This window comes from Salmo salar, chromosome ssa01 (genome assembly GCF_905237065.1).
Source record: "Salmo salar chromosome ssa01, Ssal_v3.1, whole genome shotgun sequence".
Classification (NCBI taxonomy): Eukaryota; Metazoa; Chordata; class Actinopteri; order Salmoniformes; family Salmonidae; genus Salmo; species Salmo salar.
This window is the reverse complement of record NC_059442.1, coordinates 104,032,682-104,046,425: the sequence shown is the minus strand read 5'-3', so window position 1 is coordinate 104,046,425 and position 13,744 is coordinate 104,032,682. Positions and strand designations below refer to the sequence as shown.

The following is a 13,744-nucleotide window of genomic DNA, read 5'->3' as shown; positions in this document are numbered from 1 at the left end:
AGTGTCTCTGTCTGGGATGGGGAGAGTGTCTCTGTCTGGGATGGGGAGAGTGTCTCTGTCTCTGTCTGGGATGGGGAGAGTGTCTCTGTCTGGGATGGGGTGAGTGTCTCTGTCTCTGTCTGGGATGGGGAGAGTGTCTCTGTCTGGGATGGGGAGAGTGTCTCTGTCTGGGATGGGGAGAGTGTCTCTGTCTCTGTCTGGGATGGGGAGAGTGTCTCTGTCTGGGATGGGGAGAGTGTCTCTGTCTCTGTCTGGGATGGGGAGAGTGTCTCTGTCTGGGATGGGGAGAGTGTCTCTGTCTGGGATGGGGAGAATATCTCTGTCTCTGTCTGGGATGGGGAGAGTGTCTCTGTCTCTGTCTGGGATGGGATGGGGTGAGTGTCTCTGTCTCTGTCTGGGATGGGGAGAGTGTCTCTGTCTCTGTCTGGGAAGGGGAGAATATCTCTGTCTCTGTCTGGGATGGGGAGAGTGTCTCTGTCTGGGATGGGGAGAGTGTCTCTGTCTCTGTCTGGGATGGGGAGAATATCTCTGTCTCTGTCTGGGATGGGGAGAGTGTCTCTGTCTGGGATGGGGAGAGTGTCTCTGTCTCATGGGTCATGACTCTGAAATGTCTTGATCTCTCTCTTGGTTAGTAGGTCTGTTCTTTAATGAATCTATTCATCTCTCTTTCTCTCTCTTCATCTGGGATGGAGTTGTCTCTGTCGTCCTCCTATCAGCTAGGTTCTGTGTTGGAGTCCTGATGTGCTCCCTCCATTCCAACTCTCCTAGGGATCTGTAAATGGACTTCCCTTGGGAAGTGTGTCTCCTGGGTCTTGACAACAGAAAGTTTTGGTTTCTCTGTTACCTGTATCTGACTTTGGATCTCTCTATATATCTGTCTCTGTTTCTCTCTCATCTCTCTCTCTCTCTCTCTCTCTCTCTCTCTCTGTCTCTCACTCCTCACACTCTCCCTGGGTTCTTTGAATGTCCCTATTTCTCTCTTTCACCCCCCTTTTCTCTTCATCTCTCTCTCTCTCTCTTCATCTGGGATGGAGTTGTTTCTGTCGTCCTCCTGTCAGCTAGGTTCTGTGTTGCAGTGCTGATGTGCTCCCTCCATTCCAACTCTCCTAGGGATTTGTAAATGGACTTCCCTTGGGCTGTAGGGAGATTGACTAGCTAGCCTGGTGGTTGTTTCCTCATAGGAGTTCACTAGGACATAGCTGATAGCTAGGATTTAACCAAGGCCTCTGCAGTGTTTTAGCACAGGGAGGCTTGTGTTGTTGTTGTTGTTTTTCAGGGTACAGCTAGCTAAACGAGAAGACTAAGTGATAAAGGAAAGTAGTGCATGTATGATTTTTATTAAAGCATGTCTATATAGATATACATCAGGCCACAGAGAAAGAGAGAGAGAGAAATAAAGAGAGAGAGGGAGAGAGAGAGAGAGAGAGACAGAGACAGACACAGAGAGAGAGAGAGAGAGAGAGAGAGAGAGAGAGAGAGAGTCTAAATGTAAATGATAAAACTGTGTGGTCTTGGTGGATGTTAGTAGGTTAGATGTTGTATGATCATGTTAGGTGAGAAGGAAATATATGACTTGTATCTGTGCTGTATCTGTTGTCCTGTCACTGCACAGAACTTCATATGAGAGGATGTCTCTGAGAACAAATGACAGTAAACTCATCCATTGTAGCATTTCTGTAGCTTCATCCATTGTAGCATTTCTGTAGACTCATCCATTGTAGCCTCTCTGTAGAATCATCCATTGTAGCATTTCTGTAGATTCATCCATTGTAGCATTTCTGTAGACTCATCCATTGTAGCATTTCTGTAGATTCATCCATTGTAGCATCTCTGTAGATTCATCCATTGTAGCATCTCTGTAGATTCATCCATTGTAGCATCTCTGTAAATCAAAATTCAAAAGCACTCGCACATCTGAGCAATCTTATTGCAGGTGCATGGCAACAGTTGAACAAGATGAAGGAAAAAGGAAACCGCACACTGCTCTTGATAGTATCACTGATCTTTAATAAGCTTTACGTACCGGCCTCACGGCCTTCATCAGAGCTTTACATACCGGCCTCACGGCCTTCATCAGAGCTTTACATACCGGCCTCACGGCCTTCATCAGAGCTTTACGTACCGGCCTCACGGCCTTCATCAGAGCTTTACGTACCGGCCTCACGGCCTTCATCAGAGCTTTACGTGCACGGCCTCACGGCCTTCATCAGAGCTTTACGTGCACGGCCTCACGGCCTTCATCAGAGCTTTACGGCCCGGCCTCACGGCCTTCATCAGAGCTTTACGTACCGGCCTCACGGCCTTCATCAGAGCTTTACGTACCGGCCTCACGGCCTTCATCAGAGCTTTACGTACCGGCCTCACGGCCTTCATCAGAGCTTTACGTACCGGCCTCACGGCCTTCATCAGAGCTTTACTTACCGGCCTCACGGCCTTCATCAGAGCTTTACGTACCGGCCTCACGGCCTTCATCAGAGCTTTACGTACCGGCCTCACGGCCTTCATCAGAGCTTTACGTACCGGCCTCACGGCCTTCATCAGAGTTTTACGTACCGGCCTCACCGCCTTCATCAGAGCTTTACGTACCGGCCTCACGGCCTTCATCAGAGCTTTACGTACCGGCCACACGGCCTTCATCAGAGCTTTACGTACCGGCCTCACGGCCTTCATCAGAGCTTTACGTACCGGCCTCACGGCCTTCATCAGAGCTTTACGTACCGGCCTCACGGCCTTGTAGCATCTCTGTAGACTCATCCATTGTAGCATCTCTGTAGACTCATCCATTGTAGCATCTCTGTAGACTCATCCATTGTAGCATCTCTGTAGACTCATCCATTGTAGCATCTCTGTAGACTCATCCATTGTAGCGTCTCTGTAAAGTCATCCATTGTAGCAGCTCTGTGAGGATACGATACTGTCAGAAACAAGGGTTTGTTTTCAACAGTTCTGAAACTTATGTGAAGAACCAATACAATCCTCAAGCATCAACATTACATGTTGTTTTTTGTACTACAGGTGTTCAGTATAATCTAACGTCTCTGTGGGGTTTAGAGTTTATAGTAACAATTGATTTGCTCGTCTTGTTCAGATTGTAAATATTAGCTTTTTTTTTTACAGTAAATCAAGCAGCGTTGGTGTGTGTGCTTAGCGTGTTTACATGAACGTGTGTGTAGATCAGATTAACTTAAATATTCTCTGGAGGCTAGGTGATTTATGCCATAGCTCCATACATTAGGAGCCCATTTACCTCTTCAGCACTGGTCTCCGCACCCACCTCCAGGAAATGTGACTGCATCAGTAAATCACGTGTCTGTCTGTCTGTCCGTCTGTCCGTCTGTCTGTCTGTCTGTCTGTCTTCGTCTGTCTGTCTGTCTGTCTGTCTGTCTGTCTGTCTGTCTGTCCGTCTGTCTGTCTGTCTGTCTGTCTGTCTGTCTGTCTGTCTGTCTGTGTGTGTGTGTGTGTGTGTGGTGCGTGCGTCGTTCCCTGGGCCATGCCGCGAGGGAAGGTGTTTATATTCCAGGATGGAATGCAACAATCCATAACAGAGATCCATATTGAGGTGGTGTAGAGGGGGAACAAGCCCCATGTACTAGAGAGAGGGAAACCCACTGTAGACTCTCATAGGGATTGTTATCATTGTGTTACGGTGTGTGGAGGTAGCACTGCTCTTAAAGCTACAATCCTACATTGAAACAATAACAAAGTGGTCTCCCCTCCTCTGTTCTGGAAATAAAAAGTTGAGTGATGGGTCTGAAGAAATGTACATTCAAATTCATAGATGTAGCTACTGATGTAAGGACTGACCATCCATGAAATCAAGTTTTGAAATATAGTTTTTGGGGCGGCAGGTAGCCTAGTGGTTGTGTCAGTAACCAGAAGGTTGCTAGATCGAATCCCTGAGCTGACAAGGTAAAAATGGGTATATATCATTCATTTATAAAACCAAAAATGGATCTAGCAACTAAGGATTGTATCTTTAAATCCACTATGCTTCTTATCATGACTGGAGTTCTATCTGCAGAACACTGCCTCTATGGAGCGAATGATGAAGGAGATGACCTGCATGATGGCTGTATGGCACAATGAAACCCAGAACTACCTGTCTTATTGTTCATGTATTCATTCTTCTCTTTTTCAGGATTACCTGCCTTAGTGGTTGCCGTCTCAATGGGATTCACCAAAGCAAAAGGCTATGGAACACCCCAATAGTATGTTTTTTTCTCACTTCTTTCCGCCTATGTGTCACCTTGGTAGTTCTGATATTTTGGTAAAGATTATAATGTATAACATGTGGCATTTGCTCATGGTAATCACTGTCTATATCCCAAAATACAATTGTTTTCATTTGTAAAGCCTCATACTAATTGTGTCAATGGTCATTTAAATCAGAAGAGTTTCATTTTCAGAAATGTTGGTAAATGAGCTTTTATTGTTTAAAGAACTTATGAAAGAGATTGGTGTGTTTTTTCACTATCTAATCATGGCATGGGCTTATTCAAATGCAAAGGGGAGCCTCACACTCTAGGAGTTTAATAACCAATGTTTCGAGACAGACAAGCTGTCTTCATCAGAGCATAATGACAAACACTGCGGGTCACCACTTTATATACTTTCAAAGGACACACACACAGGTGTCTGTAATCAATGACACATGTATTTGTTCCTAATCTATCACATTATGCTTTCATTTCAGAGAGACTAAGAATCATGTGTTTTTTACTAAACGCTATATATCCGCCTCACTCAGAGAAATAAGTACTTCTACTAGGTGTTACACAGTCAAATGTAACAAATAACTACATTTTTAATAAAGAACTTTACAAATGTTACACTTGTGACGTCAGTATTACAAAAATGTAAAATAATAATATTGCTTCTTTAATCAGAAGTTTCCAGCTGTGCTAACATAATTGCAAAATGGTTTTCTAATGATCAATTAGCCTTTTAAAATGATAAACTTGGATTATCTAACACAACGTGCCATTGGAACACAGGAGTGATGGTTACTGATAATGGGCCTCTGTACGCCTATGTAGATATTCCAATCAGCCGTTTCCAGCTACAATAAAAAATCTGCCGTTTCCAGCTACAATAGTCATTTACAACAATGTCTACACTGTATTTCTGATCAATTTGATGTTATTTTAATGGACAATGGCTTTTCTTTCAAAAACAAGAACATTTCTAAGTAACCCCAAACTTTTGAATGGTAGTGTATATGTAAAACATTTACATTTGACATTTTAGTCATTAAGCAGATGCTCTTATCCAGAGAGATTACAGGTAGTGCATTCATCCTAAAATAGCTAGGTGGGACAACAACATATCACAGTTAAAGATATTTCTTTCCATCTAAACAGTGGATATATGTAGCGTTTTGCAAAAAGATATTGTTTTATTTCACATCTAAAATCTATGAATTAAAAAAATCTGAGAGCAGTAATATATTAAACACATGAAGGTACCCACATGCAATGATTTCTGATGAAAAAACACAAATGTGAAAACTTGTTTAGCTAGGCTAGGGTGAACCCTACAAACCTGACAAACCCCCAAGACAACCCCAGTGGGCATTTTAAAAGATTCTGACAATCCCCCATTTCCTCCTGAGTTGTGTCCCAGCTGAATACTAGTACATAAACAATGTTTAAAACTCTCGTTAGCATTTTATTCCCCAGTAAAACTCTCTGAAGCAGAACCACAGCATATGCTAGTACTCCCTTTACACTGGAGGATAACACAACTGTATGCAGCTGTGCACCATTAAGTTGATGTGATTCTGGGGTTTCATTTCTTTGTGGGAGTTGGTTCGCTAGCTGATGTCTCCTCTTCTCCTCTCCGCTCCTCTCCAATCCACTCCACTCCTCTTCTCTTCTCTTCTCCTCTCCGCTCCTCTCCTCTCCAATCCACTCCACTCCTCTTCTCTTCTCCTCTCCGCTCCTCTCCAATCCACTCCACTCCTCTTCTCTTCTCTTCTCCCTCCTCTCCTCTCCTCTCCACTCCTTTCCTCTCTTCTCCTCTTCTCCTCTCTTCTCAACTTCACTTCACTCCTCTCCACTCCTCTCTTCTCTTCTCCTCTTCTCCTCTCTTCTCCTCTCTTCTCCTCTCCTCCTTTCCTCTCATCCTCTCTCTACAGCTGCTGGCTATCTCTAGAAGGTGGTCTCCTGTATGCCTTTGTTGGACCGGCAGCAGCAGTGGTTCTGGTATGTATTATAGTATTACAGTACTGCTGATTAAAGTACATATTATAGTATTACAGTACTGCTGATTAAAGTGTGTATTATAGTGTTACTTTACAGCTGATTACAGTGCATAGTATAGTATTACAGTACTGCTAAATAAAGTGTGTTTTTTATTATTACAGTACTGCTGATTAAAGTATGTATTATAGTGTTACAGTACTGCTGATTAGTGTGTTTATAGTATTACAGTACTGCTGATTAAAGTAAAGTGTTACTTTACAGCTGATTACAGTGCATAGTATAGTATTACAGTACTGCTAAATAAAGTATGCATTATAGTATTACAGTACTGCTAATTAAAGTAAAGTGTTACTTTACAGCTGATTACAGTGCATAGTATAGTATTACAGTACTGCTAAATAAAGTATGTATTATAGTATTACAGTACTGCTGATTAAAATATGTATTATAGTATTACAGTACAATATGTATTATAGTATTACAGTACATCTGCTCATTAAAAGGGAGAAGGCTTGCAGTATCATTGTATGTTTAGGTTTAGTACTATTCAAGGTTGAAGGTGTCTTAATTATCCCATACATAATATTGGTTTGCAGGCAAGATTAGCATACAGTACATACAGTACATACTATCACATATAAAACATAGACACGAACATAGGCTACTCATTCGTTGCCTTGTTGGTTATTCATGTAAATGTACATTTTGTAAAACTGTAAGTGTTTGCTGAAAGAAAGGTCAATTCTTAGTATTTACTACAAACACTGTCCACACTCTTAGAAGAAAAAGGTGCTGTCTAGGACCGAAAAGGTTTTTGGGGCTGTGCCCATAGGAGAACCCTTTGAAGAACCCTTTTGGGTTCCATTGAAAAAACCTTTCCGCAGAATGTTCTACATTGAACTCAAAAGGGTTCTACCTGGAACCAAAAAGGCTTATCCTATGGGACTAGCCGAAGAACCCTTTTGGAACTCTTTTTTCTCTTTTCAAACTCTTTTTTGCTAAGAGTGTAGCCTCCTTCCAAAATCTTGACATTTTTCATCAAAGCAGTAAGCACTGATTAAATTACATTCAAAATACTTGATTTATCCCACAAGGGGCAATTATTGCAAATCTGATGTTACAGTGTTGGAGTTACTGTTTGTCTAAGGAGGTGATTTTGCTTTTGAAAATAACAGCAGCTGCTGTCAGACAGACAAAGCCTCCCTGAAGGCTCTTGTGTTGGATTGAGGGGAACATAGAGGTCAGGTCTTGCGAGTTAGTAAATGTAATGTCAATGCCATGAGTAAGCCACACAGCCCTAGATGTCACGTTACAACAGAGGAGAGGAAGAATAGAGGAGAGAGACCATAATAGAGGAGAGAGACCATAATAGAGGAGAGAGACCATAATAGAGGACAGAGATCATAATAGAGGAGAGAGATCATAATAGAGGAGATGGATCATAATAGAGAGAGATCATAATAGAGGAGATGGATCATAATAGAGGAGATAGATCATAATAGAGGAGAGAGATCATAATAGAGGAGATGGATCATAATAGAGGAGAGAGATCATAATAGAGGAGAGAGATCATAATAGAGGAGAGAGATCATAATAGAGGATAGAGATCATAATAGAGGAGATGGATCATAATAGAGGAGAGAGATCATAATAGAGGAGAGAGATCATAATAGAGGAGATGGATCATAATAGAGGATAGAGATCATAATAGAGGAGATGGATCATAATAGAGGAGAGAGATCATAATAGAGGAGAAAGATCATAATAGAGGAGATGTCACGTTACAACAGAGGAGAGGACATAATAGAGGATAGAGACCATAATAGAGGATAGAGACCATAATAGAGGAGAGAGACCATAATAGAGGACAGAGATCATAATAGAGGAGATAGATCATAATAGAGGAGATGGATCATAATAGAGGAGATAGATCATAATAGAGGACAGAGATCATAATAGAGGAGATAGATCATAATAGAGGAGATGGATCATAATAGAGGAGAGGGATCATAATAGAGGAGATAGATCATAATAGAGGAGAGAGATCATAATAGAGGAGAGAGATCATAATAGAGGAGAGAGATCATAATAGAGGAGAGAGATCATAATAGAGGAGAGAGATCATAATAGTGGAGAGATATCATAATCATAATAATTATTGAAATGTAAGTGACCCCAATCCTGCCTTGTTCCCCCTCTATGAAAATGTAAATGTCACCCTTCAGACCGTGACAGTGTCCTCTTAGTCTAATGGAGTTGGGTTGGTGAGTGGGAGAGCCAGGTCTGATTCCCACCAGTTAAACTGCTTTTCTCTATAAACAGTGGAATTTGAGGGAGTGTAACTAGTTATATATTTTCATTCGTCTCTGGGATTCAAACAAGCGACCTTTCGGTTACTGGCCCAGTGCTTTTAACTGGTAGCCTACCTGCTGCCCCATATGACTAAATATATTCAGGTTTCCCTCAGGTATATGAATAGATATATTCAGGTTTCCTCTCAGGTATATGACTAGATATATTCAGGTTTCCTCTCAGGTATATGAATAGATATATTCAGGTTTCCTCTCAGGTATATGATTAGATATATTCAGGTTTCCTCTCAGGTATATGAATAGATATATTCAGGTTTCCCTCAGGTATATGATTAGATATATTCAGGTTTCCCTCAGGTATATGAATAGATATATTCAGGTTTCCTCTCAGGTATATGAATAGATATACTTTTTTCTTTACATAGTTGAATGTGCTGACAACAAAATCACACAAAAATAATCAATGGAAATCCAATTTATCAACCCATGGAGGTCTGGATTTGGAGTCACACTCAAAATTAAAGTGGAAAACCACACTACAGGCTGATCCAACTTTGATGTAATGTCCTTAAAACAAGTCAAAATGAGGCTCAGTAGTGTGTGTGGCCTCCACATGCCTGTATGACCTCCCTACAATGCCTGGGCATGCTCCTGATGAGGTGGCGGATGGTCTCCTGAGGGATCTCCTCCCAGACCTGGACTAAAGCATCCGCCAACTCCTGGACAGTCTGTGGTGCAACGTGGCGTTGGTGGATGGAGCGAGACATGATGTCCCAGATGTGCTCAATTGGATTCACGTCTGGGGAATGGGCGGGCCAGTCCATAGCATCAATGCCTTCCTCTTGCAGGAACTGCTGACACACTCCAGCCACATGAGGTCTACTGTAGCATTGTCTTGCATTAGGAGGAACCCAGGGCCAACCGCACCAGCATATGGTCTCACAAGGGGTCTGAGGATCTCATCTCGGTACCTAATGGCAGTCAGGCTACATGGAGGGCTGTGCGGCCCCCCAAAGAAATGCCACCCCACACCATGACTGACCCACCGCCAAACCGGTCATGCTGGAGGATGTTGCAGGCAGCAGAACATTCTCCACGGCATCTCCAGACTCTGTCATGTCTGTCACATGTGCTCAGTGTGAACCTGCTTTCATCTGTGAAGAGCACAGGGCGCCAGTAGCGAATTTGCCAATCTTGGTGTTCTCTGGCAAATGCCAAACGTCCTGCACGGTGTTGGGCTGTAAGCACAACCCCCACCTGTGGACGTCGGGCCCTCATACCACCCTCATGGAGTCTGTTTCTGACCGTTTGAGCAGACACATGCACATTTGTGGCCTGCTGGAGGTCATTTTGCAGGGCTCTGGCAGTGCTCCTCCTGCTCCTCCTTGCACAAAGGCGGAGGTAGCGGTCCTGCTGCTGGGTTGTTGCCCTCCTACGGCCTCCTCCACGTCTCCTGATGTACTGGCCTGTCTCCTGGTAGCGCCTCCATGCTCTGGACACTACGCTGACAGACACAGCAAACCTTGCCACAGCTCGCATTGATGTGCCATCCTGGATGAGCTGCACTACCTGAGCCACTTGTGTGGGTTGTAGACTCCGTCTCATGCTACCACTAGAGTGAAAGCACCGCCAGCATTCAAAAGTGACCAAAACATCAGCCAGGAAGCATAGGAACTGAGAAGTGGTCTGTGGTCACCACCTGCAGAACCACTCCTTTATTGGGGGTGTCTTGCTAATTGCCTATAATTTCCACCTGTTGTCTATTCCATTTGCACAACAGCATGTGAAATGTATTGTCAATCAGTGTTGCTTCCTAAGTGGACAGTTTGATTTCACAGAAGTGTGATTGACTTGGAGTTACATTGTGTTGTTTAAGTGTTCCCTTTATTTTTTTGAGCAGTGTATATTCAGGTTTCCCTCAGGTATATGAATAGATATATTCAGGTTTCCTTCAGGTATATGAATAGATATATTCAGGTTTCCCTCAGGTATATGAATAGATATATTCAGGTTTCCCTCAGGTATATGAATAGATATATTCAGGTTTCCCTCAGGTATATGAATAGATATATTCAGGTTTCCTTCAGGTATATGATTAGATATATTCAGGTTTCCCTCAGGTATATGAATAGATATATTCAGGTTTCCCTCAGGTATATGAATAGATATATTCAGGTTTCCCTCAGGTATATGATTAGATATATTCAGCTTTCCCTCAGGTATATGAATAGATATATTCAGGTTTCCCTCAGGTACATGAATATATATGTGAAGGTATTCCTTCTCTATGAACAGGTCAACATGGTGATTGGCATCCTGGTGTTCAACAAGCTGGTCTCCAGAGACGGGATTCTGGAGAAGAAGCCGAAGCATCGAGCTGGGTAAGAAACCACCTACAGAAAAGATATAGTATCTCTATTCTATTATATTTCTATGACCTGTAGTATGTCTGAAGCAGCTGGGTAAGAGAGCACCTACTTATAAAATACATGGTGATACACAACAAAGACAGACAGCAACTAGTTATACTTCCTTAATTAGGTATTATTCCTTATATGGACATTGAAACACTCCAGGTTGGCTGGAGGGTTGACTGTATAGCTCTCCTAAGATCTTCAGTGGTCTACTTCTCCAGTCCTTTAGTGTACATAGTAGTCTGACTCCCCCTCACCACACATTCACACAGACCCTCTGGATGTCTTCATTTTCCAAATGGAGATTAGGCCTCGTTCTTTACCCTGGCTGATGGGAGAACATTAGAGGCATCAACATAAAGAGGTCACAGCTCTCTGGGGGAGACGGTGTGTGTGTGTGTGTGTGTGTGTGTGTGTGTGTGTGTGTGTGTGTGTGTGTGTGTGTGTGTGTGTGTGTGTGTGTGTGTGTGTGTGTGTGTGTGTTTAATGTGTGTGTGTGTGTGTGTGTGTGTCTGGGGAGAGACATTGGGAGACGTGGCAGAATCAGTCCATAATGAAAATTGTTTAAAACGCTCACCACCCACAGGTCCCCAGATTGGCCCTGAGTACTACTAACGAGATACAGAGTTGGAATGCGTTATTTTCTGTCGTCTGGTTTATACTTGGTCTAACAACATGTCTGTAGACCACTATAATGTGACAACTGTCCACGGACAGTCCTTAGATCTACTGTAAACCAGCCTTATGTCATCTTGTCATGTGTTTAAAACACTTTGTCCCTGCCTGACTACTACTAGTGTGATAGAGAAAGTTGGGATGCCTTTCCTAGTGATGTTTTTTCACTAAGGTCATTTTATGTGGTCATCTTGATGCGTGTTAATCCCAAAGCCCTCTACAACACCCACGTTAACACTGGCCATGTCTGTCTGGAAACTGCTAACATGAAAAGTTGTGGGTGCTACTGTTTTTACGTAACCCTTGTGTTGTGTTGAGGTCTGTGGGACCCATTTTCAATGTTTACTAAAAGAAAAATGCAATTAATTATTTTTTCAATCTGGACTCTTTGGCCTTGACTCATTTTCTGTGAAGAACGTGTAAAATAACACATTTTCATTGAGTGCACACTGTGTACCCCCTTACACATTTATATTTCATATGAGGTGTTCTGGTCCACCAGACCCCCCTACACATTTATATTACATATGAGGTGTTCTGGTCCACCGGACCCCCCTACACATTTATATTACATATGAGGTGTTCTGGTCCACCGGACCCCCCTACACATTTATATTTCATATGAGGTGTTCTGGTCCACCGGACCCCCCTACACATTTATATTACATATGAGGTGTTCTGGTCCACCGGACCCCCCTACACATTTATATTACATATGAGGTGTTCTGGTCCACCGGACCCCCCTACACATTTATATTACATATGAGGTGTTCTGGTCCACCGGACCCCCCTACACATTTATATTACATATGAGGTGTTCTGGTCCACCGGACCCCCCTACACATTTATATTACATATGTGGTGTTCTGGTCCACCGAACCCCCCTACACATTTATATTACATATGAGGTGTTCTGGTCCACCGGATCCCCCTACACATTTATATTACATATGTGGTGTTCTGGTCCACCGGATCCCCCTACACATTTATATTACATATGTGGTGTTCTGGTCCACTGGACCCCCCTACACATTTATATTACATATGAGGTGTTCTGGTCCACCGGATCCCCCTACACATTTATATTACATATGAGGTGTTCTGGTCCACCGGACCTCCATACACATTTATATTACATATGAGGTGTTCTGGTCCACCGGACCCCCCTACACATTATATTACATATGTGGTGTTCTGGTCCACCGGACCCCCCTACACATTTATATTACATATGAGGTGTTCGGGTCCACCGGACCCCCCTACATATTTATATTATATATGAGGTGTTCTGGTCCACCGGACCCCCCTACACATTTATATTACATATGAGGTGTTCGGGTCCACCGGACCCCCCTACACATTTATATTACATATGAGGTGTTCTGGTCCACCGGACCCCCCTACATATTTATATTATATATGAGGTGTTCTGGTCCACCGGACCCCCCTACACATTTATATTACATATGAGGTGTTCGGGTCCACCGGACCCGAGGGTAATAAAAGTGTAGAAAAGTATGTGCAGGTGAAAACAAGTAAAAATGTAACAAAACGGTTTGCTGTGTGTCTTCACTCTGTCTTTCTCCTCCCTGGGCCTGCTGTTTCAACATAGCACCAAGAACCTGTTTATCTCCCTGCCTGTCTCCCACTTTTCTCACACTCTTTACTCTTTGTAGTGTGTGAAACTACAAACTACAACTACAAATACATTTTTTATTTATTGTATTTTTTTATTTAACCTTTCACTAGGCAGGTCTTGCGGGAATCTGCACGATGTTATTACAATATACTATTTAGATATATTATTTCGATACATTGTCCCCAAAAAACATTTTTCCAAACTCTCCCCCAGCCAGGTGCAAATTGGGTGAGGAACACAACAGATAAATAGCTTTGCATGTGTGGCTCCTTACCACAATCAGTCAGTATGGCAAAAATAATCTCTGCTCAGAGGGACTTCAAAATCATTTTTTGCAGAGAGAGAAGCTAGTGTGGAAGGAGCGTTTTCCACTTTGGAAGATGAAGAATTCTTCCGAATATGAGGATCATGTCTCTGTCAATTCAGAGTCTGACAGTGAGTTGAAAGAAGAGGATGAGATTGACTCTCAGCCAGCCCCAGGACCAGCCCGTCAGCAACCAG

General features: G+C 42.8%; 1 protein-coding gene across 10 annotated transcripts in view; it reads left to right on the top strand.

The window, feature by feature from the left end:
* LOC106577441 (adhesion G protein-coupled receptor B3) overlaps positions 1-13,744 on the top strand; it is a 370,554-nt gene that overhangs the window by 330,532 nt on the left and 26,278 nt on the right. For all 10 annotated transcript variants that reach the window (XM_045687119.1, XM_045687115.1, XM_045687122.1 and 7 more), the window contains 3 exons: positions 4,139-4,208; positions 6,137-6,203; positions 10,811-10,896. In XM_045687119.1, coding sequence (XP_045543075.1) covers positions 4,139-4,208; positions 6,137-6,203; positions 10,811-10,896 — 223 coding nt within the window. The remainder of the gene's footprint in view (positions 1-4,138; positions 4,209-6,136; positions 6,204-10,810; positions 10,897-13,744) is intronic.